Source organism: Gadus chalcogrammus, chromosome 4, assembly GCF_026213295.1.
Source record: "Gadus chalcogrammus isolate NIFS_2021 chromosome 4, NIFS_Gcha_1.0, whole genome shotgun sequence".
NCBI classification, from domain to species: domain Eukaryota; kingdom Metazoa; phylum Chordata; class Actinopteri; order Gadiformes; family Gadidae; genus Gadus; species Gadus chalcogrammus.
This window is the reverse complement of record NC_079415.1, coordinates 21,837,859-21,856,163: the sequence shown is the minus strand read 5'-3', so window position 1 is coordinate 21,856,163 and position 18,305 is coordinate 21,837,859. Positions and strand designations below refer to the sequence as shown.

General features: G+C 43.3%; 1 protein-coding gene across 1 annotated transcript in view; it reads right to left on the bottom strand.

Annotated features, from left to right (window-relative positions):
• Nucleotides 1-5,749, bottom strand: part of mgat5 (alpha-1,6-mannosylglycoprotein 6-beta-N-acetylglucosaminyltransferase) — a 109,964-nt gene extending 104,215 nt beyond the window's left edge. The window contains exon 1 of the mRNA XM_056589177.1: nucleotides 5,467-5,749. Coding sequence (XP_056445152.1) covers nucleotides 5,467-5,707 — 241 coding nt within the window. The 5' untranslated portion in view covers nucleotides 5,708-5,749. The remainder of the gene's footprint in view (nucleotides 1-5,466) is intronic.
• Nucleotides 5,750-18,305: the final 12,556 nt, after the last annotated feature.

The window sequence follows — 18,305 nt, the reverse complement described above, 5'->3', positions numbered from 1 at the left end:
TGAATAGTTTCTATTATGTATAACTTATATTTATTTTATAATTTTCTCATCACTTTTTGACTCCCAAGACTAAGAAGAAGTGTTTTAAGCAATAACAAGCTTATCATCGCTCTCTTGTCCTCTTCCCCTGACTCTCACTGTCTCACAAAGAAGCTGAGCTTACCTGAGGTCTATTTGTAGTGCCAAGGCTCACACTGATTGGTATTCAATTAGCTTTATTTTTTATTTTTCATGTGTGTGAGTCTGTGTTCTTTTCAAATTTTTGTTAGGTTTATAATTTAAAAAGATGTGTTTTGCCCATTGTTGCAGGAGATTTTTCTTATGTAAAAAACAGCTTTGCTTTGGGCATAGCAACCATGTTTAGTGTTTAAGCATTAGGCAAAAATCTGTAAATAAATTGTGCAAATTATATTTGCGTTGTGGCATTTTTTGTTTAAAAATTACTATACAAAAATAAAAAAATCTGTAAATGAAAACACAAAAGGCAAAGTTACAACACCAATAATCCAATCTACAGTAATACAGGACTGTTTGAATAGGATTTAAGTGCATATTCTCCTCTCAAAGTGCACCAGATTCATGCATTCCAATGTAAAGGGTACAAAAATATTTCGGCCGGAGGGAGCATGCCCCCGGACCCCCCTAGAGGGTTCGGGGACCACACCACCGCTGCTGAAAAAAATCCTGCGGGAAACACTGAAAATGATAGGGTGCATTGAACTCGGCTTGGCCCAAGGATTCCGATGATACCTTGTTTGTGAAATTGGATGAATGGGTCAAAAGTTCTAAACATGAATGCATGTCCAACTTCAACCTTTTGGTGGCGCTAGAGCTCTTGAGCTAGCAACCCCAAAATTGCTGTGAGGGATTATGAGAATGTCCTGAATCAGTGTGCACATTTTTTACCAAGTCGTTCTATGGGCAGCCATAGACTCCCATGGCAGGATAATGATAACAATAATGATAGGGAAACATAGAATAAGAATGGGTGTCTCGCAGCTTTGCTGCTTGACCCCCAATAAAGTCAAAGGCAGGGAACCACTGCTCTAGGTCAGATTGCAGGGCTATACTACGAGTGTAATTTGTTATAAAAGCCATAGCCATCCGTCTGTGCCAACTGTGCCCGATTACTGCACACCCGCACCTAGCCATTTCTGATACATTCTCGTCCCTGATCAGTTTGGAGAATCCAACTTGCCTGTCAATCTCAGCGGCGGCGAGATCTCTCTCATTTCAGGAGTCACCCTGGTCACTGAGTGAATACTGCCTTGCCCCAATTTCATAGATGGATACGTGACCATCCAAATTGAGCTACCACAGAGAAAGGGGTAGACATAGGTTTCACTTATCTCAGCAGTTCCACATTGCAGTTAATGTGATTTGTTCAAACATTTCCCCCTTAATGATATGGTGTTGACATGTGAGGGGAGAACACCAACTGGCTATCAAAGAGACTCCCCAGATCAAGGATAAGTATAAATGAAGGCACCGGAAAGTCCATACATCTACTAAAAAAAAATGTAATAGACCAACTCTTTTCCTGTTGCGGAGCGAGAGAGGAAGGCTCACAATTTATTAGCCGAGGCGTAGGACTTCTAATTACTCCTTCTAATTACCTTTGGTAGAAGATGCTCTGGCTAAACCCTCTAGTCAGTTTGTCTGTCCCAGGGGCATCGGCCCACACTGCTAGTGAAGGCCTTGGCCTGAATGCCACAATATTTAATGGCGCGTTTCCACCGAGCGGTGCGGTTTGCGTTTCCACTGCCAAAATTGGGCATGGTCCCAAAATAAGCTAAGAGCCGTGATTAGCCTTGGCGCTACACACGTCGTCCGTTGATTGGTCGACAGAAATCAGTTTCTTGTGACAGGGGGATAACAACAAACAAAGTACCTGCAAGGTACTTCTTGACAACGGCGAAAACTTGTTCATTGAGAAAATGTTGTGCAAAAGTTTGCCGTTCGTCTTGGACGTCCTACATTGTTGCTCTTTGTTTAATGTGTTGCGTTCTTCTTTTTCATTTAATTTATTAGCAGGCTACACTGTGTCGTAATGGTGCAACGGTTCACGGGTTACCCGTGATTCATACGGATCAACCCTCACGGTTCGGGATGCAAGTGATCCGCGGATCGGCTGATAAAAAAAGTTCTGCGTTCACATGATTAGCGCGTGTTTAGAGGACAATTCCGGTATTAACAACATCATCAACAACATCACATCGTAGCGAAATACAGTTTCTGTTGTGTTTTATTTGGCGTTCCGTAAATCCCATAGAAACGGAAACCGGAACCGGACGTGTTTATGTTTGGTTGTAGTCTTTTCGCTCGGTTCTCCGTATCAACAGTAGGGCTAAAACCGAGCGAAAAGACTACAACCAACCCCCCTTGCATTGAGCAATGAGGCTTCCAACCGAAATCAATGGATTTACAAAATGCCAAATAAAACACAACAGAAACTGTATTTCGCTCTACCATACTTGATGAAGCAAAAGAAAATGAGGATGTCTGCATTGCCTTGGGAGAGTGTAGACTCTAAACTCTCCCCAGGCAATGCAGAAATCATGAATTGTAAATCCAGGGTTAGGGATCATTTACTATCCATGTTAAAAAGAAGAAGGAATAATGACTCAGATTGCAATTTTTTAAATATTGACTATGCTTAAGGGAAGCAGGATTATTACCTAATTGTTCACTTTATTTTGTTTTTACACATTTGAAGATTTTATTTAAAGTCACATTTGTCTTGTTATCTTTAATGTTGTTGTTGATCCGAAAATGATCCGACCCGTGACTCAAAAACCGTGACACGACCCGAACCGTGAGTTTTGTGATCCGTTGCACCCCTACTGTGTCGGGATTCTATGATGTCACAATGCTTATGTAGCTGCCGCGGCTGTCATCATCCGGCTTAAACCACGCCCTACTGTCGGCGGTGGAAACGCGAGCAACACCTAACTGCAACACACCTAAATCGTACCGCACCTAACCGCACCGCTCGGTTGAAACGCGCCATTACACACATCGGGAATGCTTGGGTGATTTATGGGGGGACAAAAGGGGAAGTCCTCCATTTAAATTTAAACTCACTGCGGTGGATCGCTTCAGGGCCCAAACCATCAACCAAGTGAGTAGACGCCGGCAGCCAAAAGTCTGCGGGGACCTCGTGAGCTAATCATAATGCGTTTTAAAATGCGATGGCAAGATAAAGTCTGCAGCGTGATCACAGTGCGGTTGCTGCACCAGTGATCACAATGAACTAATCAAGAGTCAACAGTGGAGCAGCGGGGGAGGACAGAAAAGGCCCCGTTCCTGCCGGGCTCTTCTGGTGGAGGAATATTAGTGCGTTGCGGCAGAAACAATAGAAAAGATTACGCTTGATTCGGCAGACCTAACCTTAATGTCAGCTCGATGTAAAGATCAATAGTGGAAAAAAATCCCATTAGAGAAAAAGGCAGGCTGCATTCCTTATCCATTCCTATCAACTACAGAACAGAAAAAGCTAAAAGCGTGGTGCAAATCCCCCTATTTAGAGGAAGTCAGTCCACTGCCTTCTTATTTCCTAAGGACGGCCAATCAGGCCTTTAAGTTTATATTACAGGAGTGGATAAAAACGCAATTGTGTTTATGCATGTAATGTAGAGTTGGTGATCTGCCTTTTATGTGAACTTAATTTATTTTGTTTCAATCAAATGAAATACTACTGAACAAACACTGAATCGAGACTTGCAACAAGGTGTGGGGGCATGAAACCTTTTTCTCAGGATTATAAACCATTTGGCATACAGGGAGTCAGGGTTGCCATGGTGATACGGGCTGAAAGAGCTCACCCATTCTGTGCTTCTCCCAGCCCAACAACAACACATTTATTTATTTCTCCGAGCTGTTTCTCCCCATTTCCCTACAGCGTTACTGTAGTTCAACGGTTTCCCCTGGGCTCCGGAGCCCAATCGATTCCCAGCTCAGGTTTCTAATGAAGGCGCTCCAACTGCCAGAAACCTCGGTGTGGTATTGGACAATTGGTTATCCTGCACTGCAAACATCACTGCGGTCGCCCGATCCTGCAGATTTGCACTTTACAACATCCGCAGAATCCGGCCCTTCCTCACAAGGGAAGCAGCTCAGCTTTTAGTCCAGTCACTGGTCATCTCCCGCCTCGACTACTGCAACTCACTCCTGGCTGGACTTCCTGCTTCTGCGATTAAACCTTTGCAGCGCATCCACAATGCGGCAGCGCGCCTCGTGTTCAACCTACCGAAGTTCTCCCATGTGACCCCCCTCTTCCGGGACCTCCACTGGCTCCCTGTAGTAGCTTGCCTCAAATTTAAGACGATGGCACTGGCATACAAGGCAGTCGATGGATCTGCCCCTGCCTACCTCCAAGCATTGCTAAAGCCACACACCCCAGCTCGATCCCTCCGCTCAACTAGCTCAGCTAGACGCCTGGTACCGCCATCGCGAAGAGCTAGCAAAGGCCGCTCAGCAAAGTCACAACTTTTCTCGGTTCTGGGACCTCAGTGGTGGAACGAGCTCCCTGCCGCTCTCAGGACCGCAGAGTCGCTCACTATCTTCCGAAAAGGACTCAAGACTCACCTGTTCAGAGTCCAGCTCGACACTGCATAGCCACCCTCCCCCTTCTGGCCACCATTGTACACTGTATTGTATTGTATTGTATTGTGTTGTATTGTATTGTACTATAGCACTTAACTGTGTAGCAACTGCAGTAGCTGCTATCATGGCTGTAACACAGGGAATTGGTTAGCCTAGCGATTGTTGTACTTGCACTTGGTTCTATGAACATCCTTTCTGTACCGACAGCGATATATTGATGCACTTCTTATGACAAATGTACTTATTGTAAGTCGCTTTGGATAAAAGCGTCTGCTAAATGCCCTAAATGTAATTGTAAATAAGGAACTTGGCCTTCAGTTTGAAGAGGGTACTAGGGCTCACTCCAAATAATGCCGCAACTTGGTTTTGCTGAACACCAGCTTGAAGTTGCCCAATCAGGTGCCAATCAGGCACCTGATTGGAAGCACCTGGGGGCACCAGAAGCTCAAAACCAGTGTCAATAGCAACAGCAAAATAACCTGTTTGGCAATGGTAGAAAAGACTTGGCAAATTTTTCATGCACGCAACCCACATACTCAGCGCTGCTGCTCATCCCACAAATGCATGCTCCTTACAAATGGGGCACCATTTGAAAGGGAACTAAACAGGCTTTCCAACGGTATAAGATTTATTACCAAAAAGCATTGTTACCACAGAGAAATAATCTACCAAACACAGATTTCCTTACTTTTTGTGCCAAGTTTATATTATTGTACTGTATTATCCAACAAGGAATAGCACTTAAATATAGAAATAAAATCCACACGTAAATGCTATCCATAACAATAAGAGTAGCACCAACAGTGGTTGCTGGTAGAGAGCCCACCGGAGCGGGGGAGGTGGTAGGGGGCTGTCACTCACCATAGGCCGTCATGGTGCCCACGTAGGGCCCGTCCATCACGCTCTGGTTCTCCTCGGCCAGGGCCTTGATGTAGCGCTTGCTGAGGTCCAGGATCTGTTGGCGCAGCATGGTGCTGCTCTCGTGGCTGGCACGCTGCTGGATGGTGAAGTGCAGCAGCATCATGCCCCAGATGAAGCCGAAGCTGACCAAGAAGAAGCCCAGCTTCTGGGAAGACAGCTTCCACAGGAAGGGGGTGGCCATGGCAACAATCTCTTACCCCCTGGTTCTGGGGTGGAGGGATGGGGAGGCTGGGTGGGGGGAAGGGAGGGGGGGAGGGGGTTAAGGGGAGGACGAAGGGAGGCTGAGGTCGAGGGGAGAGGGTGGGAGGGGGAGGGGGGGCAGGGGGGAGATAATCAGGAGGGGAGAAGGGGCATGGTTGGGTGGGTGTCCGAGGCAACAACGGCGGCTGTTGTTGACGGTGGCGGCGTGGGAGTTTGGCGTGGAGGCCTCACGGGTACGCTCTCCTTCTCAGGGCCATGGTTATCTCTCAGGCTCATCCCAGGAGGCCGGCTGCAGACGCTGGCTATATTCTGCCTAACAAAAGACAGGAGATAAGAAGCTTTAGCGGTAAACCTGAGGGCTCAAGGGCTGCTGGACAGAGGAAAGGAGAGGAGGGTCTTCTATTGGATTGATGCTGCCCAACATAATAACATGTTGTGTATAAGAAAGCCATGGGCGAATTCACCAGACAGAGGCTTGGTTTTCAATGAAGGTGGTCTCACATTGACCAAATAGCTTTTTTATTGACGAAGGTAGTTCACAGACAGGTAAGATGTGTGTGTGAGGGTTTGAGCCTAGCACAGCTGTTGATCAAAGACATGTGATGTATTCGGACACAAATTGTGTTTTATTACTGACCACCAGCTCTCCTTGAAATGAAAAATATTGTCATCACTTTTATTGTCATCACTAATTTTGTGATCGTTTGACGCTAAAATTGAAATCGCGATCAAAATCGGATTAATCGCCATGCCCTACGGTTGTATACCCTCTCCCTCTCCATAATTTTTAAATAGCCATATTTCAAAAAGTGTGTTCATTTAAATAATGTGGACGGACTTGATAGCAGGCCATGTCTACAACTAATGCAGTGGCATCACTAATGCTTGTAAATGCAAGGCCACACAAACAGATGATGAAAATAGCCACTGATACCGCCTTTGTTGATACAGCCTATGTTTATTAGACAAGATGCTACTTATTAATAAGCCAGGGATTCATAATAAACCAAGTACCACAGTTACAAAATACAACCTTAATCCTTAACTCTATTTTGGGCAAATATAGGATGAGGAGGTCACAAGGACAAAAAATAAATAAAAATAAACTGAAGGATCAACTGAAACCAGGGCCTGAGCCAGCCTTTTTCAGGGAACACCAAGGCATCAGCTGAAGGAATCCGAGGCTCTTCTTACAATCTGATGCGATGCAATCACCTGATGTCGGGAGCGGATAGCATTTTAGTAGGGATTTGAAAAGAGGAACACATTACAATACCAAGGTCTATAAAACATGTCAGCGCTATGGCCAGATTAGGAAATGTGGAAGTGACGCAACATCCCCATTGTATCAAAGTGGCTTCCATTTTACTACTTTAATCAATTGGCAGCTATTAAAGTGAGTGCAGTAAATATGTATGCACAGCTTTACGCCTCGTTTCCACATACGTACATTCTCGTATGCGATCCAACCGTCTCCGACCGAAAGTCCATTCATTCCTATGTGATTCTCCGTAATGTCCGTTTTTCCTCAGAGACTCCTCCCCTCTGTAAAATTTCTGTCCGCTATGTCCGTAATATACGTTCAAAAAATGTAACTTTCGCCGTCGTTTTACGGAGATACCGTATGAAAGTTTTTATGTTTTTCACAAAACTTGTAGGCTAAGTACCTTGCAGGCCAAACTCCTCAGCGATCTGTTGGTTTTGTTTTTATCTCTGTATATGTCGATCCTCATGTTCCAAAGTACCGGTCTCCTATCCGCTTATCCGGGGTCGGGTCGCGGGGGGAGCAGCTCATGCAGGGGGCCCCAGACTTCCCTTTCCCGGGCCACATTGACCAACTCTGACGGGGGGATCCCGAGGCGTTCCCAGGCCAGTGTTGAGATATAATCTCTCCAACTAGTCCTGGGTCTTCCCCGAGGTCTCCTCCCCACTGAAACACCTCCCAAGGAAGGCGCCCAGTGGGCATCCTTACCAGATACCCGAACCACCTCAGCTGACTCCTTTCTAAGTAAAGGAGCAGCGGCTCTAATCCGAGTTAGGGAGACGCCAGCCACCCTTCTGAGAAAACTCATCTCGGCCGCTTGTACCCGCGATCTCGTCCTTTCGGTCATCACCCAGCCCTCTTGACCATAGGTGAGGATAGGAATGAAGATCGACCGGTAGATCGAGAGCTTTGCCTTGCGGCTCAGCTCTCTTTTCGTCACAACGGTGCGGTAAAGCGAACGCAATACCGCCCCCGCTGCTCCGATTCTCCGGCCAATCTCACGCTCCATAGTACCCACTCGCGAACAAGACCCCGAGGTACTTGAACTCCTTCATTTGGGCACTCATTTCCTACCCGGAGTAAGCAATCCGCTGATTTCTCCTAACATCTTTTGTCCGTAAATAAATTCATGCCCGTACGTAAAACACTAGCGACTCCTTCCGTAAATTTACGGAAGCACCGACACGAAAAACATACGTATGTGGAAACGAGGCGTTAGGAGCAGGTACGGGGTTAGGAGTTATGTTCAATGGTTTCTACAGGCAGACGAAAGGCCTGCTGGGTTTGATCCCCAAAGTCTGCGGTTGTGGTTCACTCCCTCGTCTCCTTATTAAAGTAACCAAGAAGCCTTACCCTGTTGTGGCCTGTCTAAATATTTCAAATCCACGAGGCACTGCTCGGCGTATTGGTGCCGTCAGCGACAGCCAATTGTCAGCTGCCAGAGTAATGCCCAATGAGTGCCTCTTGAAATACAGGCTGTTGAGTGCCGATATTTAAATGTAATGAAACTGGACTTCAGTCCAGTTTCATTACAATACGACTTCGATCCATGTCCTCAGGCTACAAGCAGGTGCTCGGTTCCCCCTGCCAGCTACTTAATGACATGGAGAACACTTTGGGCTGGGCGGTATATCGATATTTTAAATATATTGATATTTTTTCAAACGAGATATGGAACGAGATGCTATCGTCAACATTGATAAAGTTAATTTCCGTTGAAAGCACAGCGCATTTGCTCCTAAAAAAGCCATTCTGAGCCACGCCTGCCGCCTGCTAGTGTTGAAAATATCGATATATATCTTATATCGGCCTTCTGCTTGAAAATAACGAGGTATGACTTTTGGTCCATATCGCCCAGCCCCAAGTACACTGCAAGGTCATTTTGATAAAAGCCCCCAAATGGCTAGTAAATACTGACGTATGGTGAAATCTATTAGTCGACATCAAAATAATCACAAGCCCAACTTCAACCAAGTAAAGTTGAACACTTTCCGTAATGTAACCTCTTTGCATGCCATCTTAAAATGTAAACCATTAATGTCATTGTGTCCACTCCCCCCTCACATGATGCCCACAGAGGGCTAATGTACAGTTAGATAGCATATTCTGTGACTTGAGAATTTAAAACACATTCCTTTTATGTTTTAATCAACACCAATAACTTCAATAGGCACAGGATTCCATGTTTATGTGATAATCAGCATGTCCATACATCTCCAACGTTGGATTATCTGACAGAACATTATGACTGCCTGTTCCAGCAATATGTCATGTCAAAGTCATCCAGTGAATGGCAACAACAAATATTTGTTGAAAACAATGCTGTTGGCCCACACACCAGTCGACTCCTCACGTTTGGCTAAGGTGTGAGATTTTAGGAGGCAACTTAATGGTTCTATAATTGGTGAACGGCTTACGAAAATGACATTGGCTTGAGGCACCAGAGAAATATATTTTTTTCTGCATGCAAATCAAAGCCAAGATGGAAATGACGAAAATAAAGAATCTTTCATCTGCATTCAATCAGTGCAGCTGTAAATTGTTGTGTGGAGGGAGGATTTCTGCAGTCCTTTCCATCTTCCAAAGCAATCCTCCAGTCTGAGCCACTTGGCCCAAGTCCTAAGTGTGTTGAGCTGCTTGTTGTGTAACACTATGGTGTGTTACATAGCTCAAAATGCATTTTGTGAAGTGCTTGAAATTTAAACCAAGGGGTTCACTTACACTTAAAGAGTCAACTTGTAATGCATAAACATGTCAAATCTAAATCGTTGAGATGTACTATTATTGGTCAATTTCAGTAACTTAGACCAACTTCACGACGACAGACGCTCAACAGAACCACTCATAAATAGGTTATGAAAGTTAGTCAGAATTCCCAAGATTTACTTTCATATTTGCTTTTACCATTGTTTTTCAGAGAGAAATAAAGCAGTATGCTGTAGAAAAGACAGAGCAGAAGTTCCAGAAGAAGAAAAATTACCACAAAAGAAAATAAAGCAAACTTCATTTTCTATCTCATTAGTCCCAAACAAAATGGTGGTGTTGGAGTGAAGGTAGAATTACATTAACAATCTCAGTGCTGGGACATGCCCTTGGGCAGCGGCAATATGCAGTGCTGATGATAAGATCAGCGTATGTCTTGTTCACTTAGGACTGTGTTCCAGAGCAGCCAATGCAGACAGCTGGCTTTGAATAAGAAAACTGAAGACAAGCAAACCATTTTATCAAAAATAAAAAAATGAAGAGGTTTGCGGAAACCATCGCAACGCTACCTAGATGCAACAAAAAAAAATTGATAATAAAAAATTGATAATATATATATATAGATAACCAATAATACATAAAAGAATTTGGGTCAACATTTTGAGGAAAGACATTTGCTTCCAATTCGTCATGGCTAGTTCCAGTTTAATTATTTATGTACGTTTAATTGCCAATTTTAATAAGCCCTATTTGCTTCAACATTCTTCGGGTTTACTTGCAACCAAGTGTTGTCGTGGTCAGAGCTCTGGAGGGGAGAAGGAGTCTGGCAGATTCCTCAGAAGTCGGTTTCGTGGCCACTTTCTGGATGGATCTTCCAGATGTCTAATTCTGGATCGGAGTCGATCTCTGGCGGCGTGCCCATTGGCCGCAGCACTGCGTTCGCCAGGAGAAGAAAAGGCCTGGCAGTGCCGACAGCCAGGCTGGAGCTGCAGAACATATAATAGATTCTTCGCCACCTGAGCTGCGCAACAACCTGGCGAATAAATCTTTCAACTCATAAAAAGACAGTGGTTAGGAGGTGTGCTGACAGTTATACAGAAGGTAAGGAGGAAACAGAAATCCCTTCGCCATCGTTTGGCTGAATTGGCGCAGCTAAGGAAGTGGGGCTAGGCATGTAAAAAAACCGAAGTGTCATTTTTTATTGGTCAAGATTGGGCATTGTCTCACTTTCAAAGGAAGGTGTCATAACTGGGGGTAAAAGTTATAAGCCAATAAGACCAATGCCTCCAGCTTTTAGAAAGCATTTTTCTACAACACACATTCCGGCAATTCAGCAAACTTAATATGCTCCCCGGCAAATTATGACCTCTCCTAATTTACGCCTTCCTGAAACCTCCCCTTCTCTTTACATCTTACTGGCTGTTTCCTGTTCCTGCACATGACAGCGGTAAAGGGAGGCGAGGCCTCCAAAGCATTCTCAATGGAGTTCATTTTAAAATCAGTTGATCAGTTAATAAAAGGTATCATGAAAATTATAATAAAATACATGGTTCAAATCTTAGCGAGGACTCGAGTACTACTTGCGCACCTTGTTTCCCATATTGGTCCGTGATTTGTCCACAAATGTATACATCAATGTATTGATATACTGCTAAAGAAAATAGCCAAAATACAAATTCCCCTTATATAACGTATTTTAAGATGTCGGAAAAATTACTACAAACAGATTTCTATAACATTTGATGATGTATGCTTCACATGCTATTACATTTTTTACAAGTACTGGAATACAAAGAATCTGTACCCCTAGTACGCTCGTGTGTGTACACAACCAACAGCAAAAAGGTTTGTTACTTGACAGCATACCAGCGGTCAATTTCAATTCCTGCAACGATTCGCTGGGAATATTCTGTCGTCTTCCAGCACCTTTACACACCACAGCTATCCTCCATAGGACTGACCGGTGAGGTGACTACCTCTAACTAATCTGAACCTCCAGACGAAGGAAACCCGGATGGATCCTGAAAGCGGTAATAACGTCCCTAAGCTAAACTTTGCTCAGAGAGAAACTTGCACCCTTTGTTCCTTGGTGGAAGAAACACTAGAGGAAGGTGGACAGACATAAAGACTGAAAGAAAAAGAAAGCTGAAATAACGGCTGTTTGAGAGCTTCGAGTGGTGAATTGAGGCCCTGGAAAAAAGAAAACCCTGTATCAATTACACCATCGTGGGGAACCAGTATTGGATGCCAGAAAAGAGGGTTTAAGGAAGCAGTAGGATTTGTCAACAGCCAACGTTCTTCCTTGAACATACATCTCACCTACTGCAAGTTGACACTAGGAATAGGCCGTTGTCGATTCTATCGACTGTCGACGATAGATGGATTCCATCGTCGATCGTCTCAAGTTGCCTATGAAAAGTGTGGTGTGGTGGCTACTTTTAGAGCTTAAAAAGCCCCAAAAATTGTAAAAGAAGTCAACTGCCAGAGGTGGAAACTTTCTCTAGCGCTGACCTGCCGTATTCACTCACTGCTACGAGAGGAGAGGGGAGGGGCTCGAAACCTACGGGTCTGCTCGCACGGCGAAATGACATTACACTACGCTGCATGTCATTTTAAAAAACGTTCTTGTGTCTGTTCGTCTGTCTGTCTGTGTGTGTGACTTATGTCAATGGCGGAGCCATTGCGTGTGTGTCTAGCCTCGTTTACATGGACACTTCTGATCCGATTCGATTTTTAAACGGAATTTATCTATCATATGTATAGATCTATTATATGTATAAATGGCAATGCCATCAGTATAGATGGCATTTACAAAAGTGGTAAGCGTACGTCCGTATGTCTCTCGTGTACAATCGTTATGTTGGTCTGGACTTGATATGGGATGATATGGATACATTATAATGTACATTATCCTGCATATTACACGGCTCGTTGCCAAAACAAAACAATTGACAGATTACTTTATTTATTCCGTAGGAAATTATTTAGGAATTATTTGTACGTTTGATCGACAAAGGCAGTAACAAATGAGGGATTGAGATTGTGCCCACTACCCTAAATGACGTATTACAGATCTCCCAGGCCAAAACCGGTCCAAGGTGAGCCAAACTAGTCTATTTGGCCACCAAAGGAGACATGACACTGGGCGATATGGCCTGCTGGCGTGGATATGGAGGTGTACTAGCATCTTCATGACTTTACTCACATTAGCCTCACCTCTTAATTATTCATTAGGGTAATTGAGTCTTCACGGGCAGCATCACGGCTGCACCGCTTGACTGCTGGAAGCTTGGCTATAAGGACCTGAATAAAATACAAATTCCCTGCCTCCTGACGGGATCATCAAAATACAGACTGGTACATAGATCTGGATGTCAAAGCTGACCCTGCGTAGTCATAGCTGACCAAGGGGGGAGGAAGAGGTCAACTGCTGCCCAAACGCCACAACAAATGATTTGGACTAATTTTATCAGTAATGGATGCGATAGTAAAGCCTGGATAGAGGAATACTGATTTGATCATCCAGATCTGTACCGTCCTTTAAGTCCACCTGAACTCGATTGAGAATCGGGTGAATCGGAGGGATCAGGTCCTGTGAAACTCTTTTCAGGGCCATCCGCATCTTGTATATTAATTATTAGGGCCCGACCGATTCATCGGCCTGCCGATTTAATCGGCCGATTATAGCCTTTTTGAAAATAATCGACATCTGCCAAAAAGACGCAGATTACAACCGATTATTATTATTTATTTATTTTTTATTTATTTTTTTAGAAATGTTATTGCGCTTAGTATCCTGCAGATTGCGCTCCTACTCGCCTTGCTAACTAACAACTTTAGCTGGAGTAAAAAAGAGATTGAATTTTACCGTACAACATGAAAGCACGCTCGCTCAGGCAGCTGCGCGCTCACCTCACCAATGTAAACAAGGCGCGTTGTTTGAGCATGTTGTGCCTGTTTTTCTTTAGGTCCCAGGCCATGTTAATTTGTTATACTGTAGACTAACGGTGAGACCATACTGCTCAGCACGCACGTGTTAGTCACTGCTCACGAGCGCAGCACATTGGGAGTTAGTTATTTATTTTACATTCCACTCATTTTTGACTGTAAATGTATTCTAAAACACTCAAAGGTTCTGCATTCAATTCACATGTTCGTCAAAAGTGTTTAAAGTATATTTAAGGTATCAAAAACTATGTTTTATAGGCTTTTTTTTGTTTTGCTTTTAATCGGCCGATTAAATCGTAATCGTAATTTTTCTCTTAAAATAATCGGCATCGGCACTCAAAAATCAATATCGGTCTGGCCCTATTAATTATAACTGATGAGATGGCTTGCTAACTGTACGTCCACACCAGAAGCGAATTGAGCTACCAAATCGCCGGAAGTCATTCACTTTCTATGGGCAAGAGCGACCAAAGCGACCAAAGCGACCAACGCTACCAGCGGCCAAAGTTGAGCGACCAGAGCGTCCAAAGAAAACTGTCGAACTTTATGCAAATTACCATGACGCGTTTCAGCGGCCAGACACTGACAGCCAATCGTAATGTAGACGCTCTTCGCTTGCGTGGATCCCAGGGAACACCGAACACCGGCACTTTGGTTCCTATTAGGGATGGGCATAATTAATCGATGCTCGATAATCGATCGTTAAGAAATGCGTCGATCAATTTATATTTTTATCGATCAAAAGGACGTTGTGTGGCATACTGTGAGTCTTGAAGCATTTAATTGAATATCACTATGTGGGAGAAATACCACCCTGCCGACTGGTGGAAAGTGAATGGAAGAAGGTTCCTGTCAAAGTTAGCGCGACAATACCTCTGCATCCCCGCAACTTCGGTCCCGTCAGAGCGGGTGTTTTCTGCTGCTGGACTGACAGTTACAAGGCTGCGTTCGCGTCTGACCCGCGAGCATGTTAACATGCTTATATTCCTAAACAAAAATATGTAGGCTGGAGTTATGCTATGGACAGTAGGGACAGTCACCACCGTATGTGAGTCGCTCTTTTCTTTCTTAATGTGTTGTCTCTCGCTCCGCTTTTCTTTCGGCTTGGTGCCTCTTGGAGTCGTTACATTTTGCCAAAACTGTGATATTTTAGCAACAAGTTCAGCCTTATATATGTTCAATAAGGTATTGCTTTTAGATAGACTAGTTCATGCAATTGTTTGTAAATGGGTGGCTCATCTTTATGTTGAGAGCCTTTTCCGCGCGCCGGCTGCAGCCTATAGGCATTATATGTCGGCCTTTTTTCCCCCGTTTTTTCAAAACAGTTATACCGTTTAATGCCCACTTTTAGCCTACTGCCTTTGTTTGATTATTGTTGTCCGATAAGTTGGCTACTTATTGTAATTGGAATAGGCTACAGATTTAGTCTTGTTGAATCGTTTCCAAACCTTTAAGAGCGCCTGTAGGCGGCTAGGCGCATTGTTCGGACTTTACGAGCGCCGCATAGGCCTATAACCTATAATGCCTGTATTTATTATTTTAAAACTGTTAAACAGTTGTAGGTCTCCAAGTTAACTGCATTGTATTAATGTTGGCCCATACATTATTGTTGGAATAAAGATTTCATTGATAAAAACATGCTGCATTTTCTACCAACGGGAATTTCAATATAGCCTAGAAAAAAGTTAATGATTAATCGATAATTAATCGATAACTCTAGCGATGCTCGATCAAGGAAATTTCTTCAAATGCCCATCCCTAGTTCCTATACCTACTGTTTTGGTTCCTACTGACTACAAAATGTCGACGGAAAAATTAATTGCGGCTCTAACTGGGCACCCGGTGTTGTACGATCTGAGCCCTTTTCATTTCAGAGATCGCATCAAAAAGGCTCTGGCCTGGGCTGAGGTGTCACGCGTGGTTGGTTGGTCTGTATGTGAGTTAATGAAACGTTTGAGATTATTGTAAAATAGGCGCAATAAATGCCTGCTAACCGAGATCCTATCATACTAATCTCCCTTGCTCTGAATGGGACGATATCGTTTTCAAATATCGAAAATACATACGTTGTGCAAAGGAATAATACGTTGTGAAAAGGAATAATGCAAATGAATAATGCACGGAACAAACGTGTCACTTCGATGCAGTTTAATAGAGGATAGACAGCTGACAAATGACCATTTAGCAGACGCTTTTATCCAAAGCGACTTGCAATAAGTACTAGGGCCCGACCAATATTGATTTTTGAGTGCCGATGCCGATTATTTTCAGAGAAAAATTACGATGCCGATTGCCGATTAAAAAAACAAAAAAAAGCATATAAAACTTAGTTTTTGATACCTTAAATATACTTTAAACACTTTTGACGAATATGTGAATTTAATGCAGAACCTTTGAGTGTTTTAGAATACATTTACAGTCAAAAATTAGTGTAATGTAAAATGTAAAATAAATAACTAACTCCCAATGTGCTGCGCTCATGAGCAGTGACTAACACGTGCGTGCTGAGCAGTATGGTCTCACCGTTAGAGTCTACAGTATAACAAATTAACATGGCCTGGGACCTAAAGAAAATCAGGCACAACATGCTCAAACAACGTGTCTTGTGTACATTGGTGAAGTAAGCGCGCAGCTGCCTGAGCGAGCATGCTTTCATGTTGTACGGTAAAATTCAATCTCCTCTTTTTTACTCCAGCTAAAGTTGTTAGTTAGCAAGGCGAGTAGGAGCGCAATCTGCAGGATACTAAGCGCAATAACATTTCTAAAAAAAAATAATAATAAAATTAAAAAAATCGGTTGTCATCGGCATCTTTTTGGCAGATGTTGATTATTTTCAAAAAGGCTATAATCGGCCGATTAAATCGGCAGGCCGATGAATCGGTCGGGCCCTAATAAGTACATTTGTCATAAGAAGTGAAACGATATATCGCTGTCAGTGACAGTGATAATGACAGCTGTGTTTTCTGTTTTGTGTTCAATAGTTAATGCGTGCAACATCCATAGTGATTTTGATACAAAGGGATGATAAGTGGGAGTATTTATAGAAAATATTTGCGATCTAGAACGTTCTTAAGCGGGAATCATTTTCATTTGCTCTCCATACCACCAATCTAACCAACCAATCGCGTATAGTCATGCTTTAAACAAAACACGTTTTTGAAATCGTCACATACACAAACTAATCGAAATGACAAGGGATATATCTCTTGTCTTTTATCCCTCCATTCCCCACTATTCACGGAGCCTGAGGTGAATCATTTTAAATTAAATAGTCTAGATAGATAGATAGATAGCCTATCTTTATTAATACCAAACGACACAAATCGTCGGGAATTCATTTATTCATTCATTTATTCATTTGTTCTCGGTTGTAATTACATTTTAGGAGTTTTTTTATATATATTTGAGGGGAATCACTGTCCTACTTGCTGTCGAAGCCCTTTATCCAACAAGCAAAACCGTCTCTGCAATATGGCCAAAGTGTAAGGGAGTTCACTCATTAATGGGTTTCTGTACTAAAAGCATACGGCTCCTTTAAATGCGTCTGCAAAATTGAATTGTACGTCATGAGCGACTTGAGCGACCAAAGCGAACAGAAATATTCGCAGCAAAACTTTATGAGCAACCGTCGCTTCTGGTGTGGACGTACAGTTAGTTAATATGTTAGCTGCAAGGAAAACACATTTCTGACTATACGTCTTCAACTGTTGAGTTAATTTACAATCTAATCTTTTACTAGCCCTGATTTCTAGCCCTGACTAGATTTCTATATGTTTATCGTTAACGACATCTATGAAAAAAGATAATGAAACAAAGGTTATGCTATAGATGCTTTCAGTCTGCTCACGTGTTTGGATGATTCAAGACCAAACTCTTAGTACATTACATCATGTTTACGAGGGGAGCAGAGGTCAACCGGGCCAGTGCATCCTTGGCTGAGAACCAGGACAATGCTGGGGTTGTTTACCTGTGAGGCGGAGTCATCCAAAGAACAAATGGAAAACATGTTTACTGCACCACGGCAACAATTTAAATAGGCAGGGTGGCTAAACTCAGGCCAAGGGTGGGATAGGATTAACATTGTTATCAATGGTTCCCTAAATGGGACGACATGGTTCCACCTCAGCAAGCTTCACTGTACACGATAAACTAGTATCTCACCATGTTGTTGTTGAGTCAGTTGATGAATTAGTGTATTCCAGTTGATATAATGCACAGCAGCGTACACACAACAAACGTGGATGAATAAAAATACAATTGTACATGAATGTATCGGATTCATGGATATATTACAGCCACAATACCAACAATTGCACAAGCATACATACACAGTCAGTGGTTTGAAATTGTGTGGTGAGCAGTGTTCACGTTAGCCGGCTATAGCCGGACATTGGCCGATTGCACGCACGCATGGCCGGTATAATAAAATGTAAACGGCCCTCATGTCCGAGAAAAAAAAGAAAGAAGTTCGCATTTATGTATGAATTAATCAGTAGCATATGAAAACCAGTAGCGGTTCCTGGCCGAGCTCACCAGGGAGGCAAACACAAGTTCAAAACAAAAGGTTTTCTCTCGCGAAAAATTCGCCCGATACACGTCTCTACGTTCACTTTGTATGGGATCTTGTCGCCCTGTTGCGTTTGGTGTGAACGCACAAATCTTT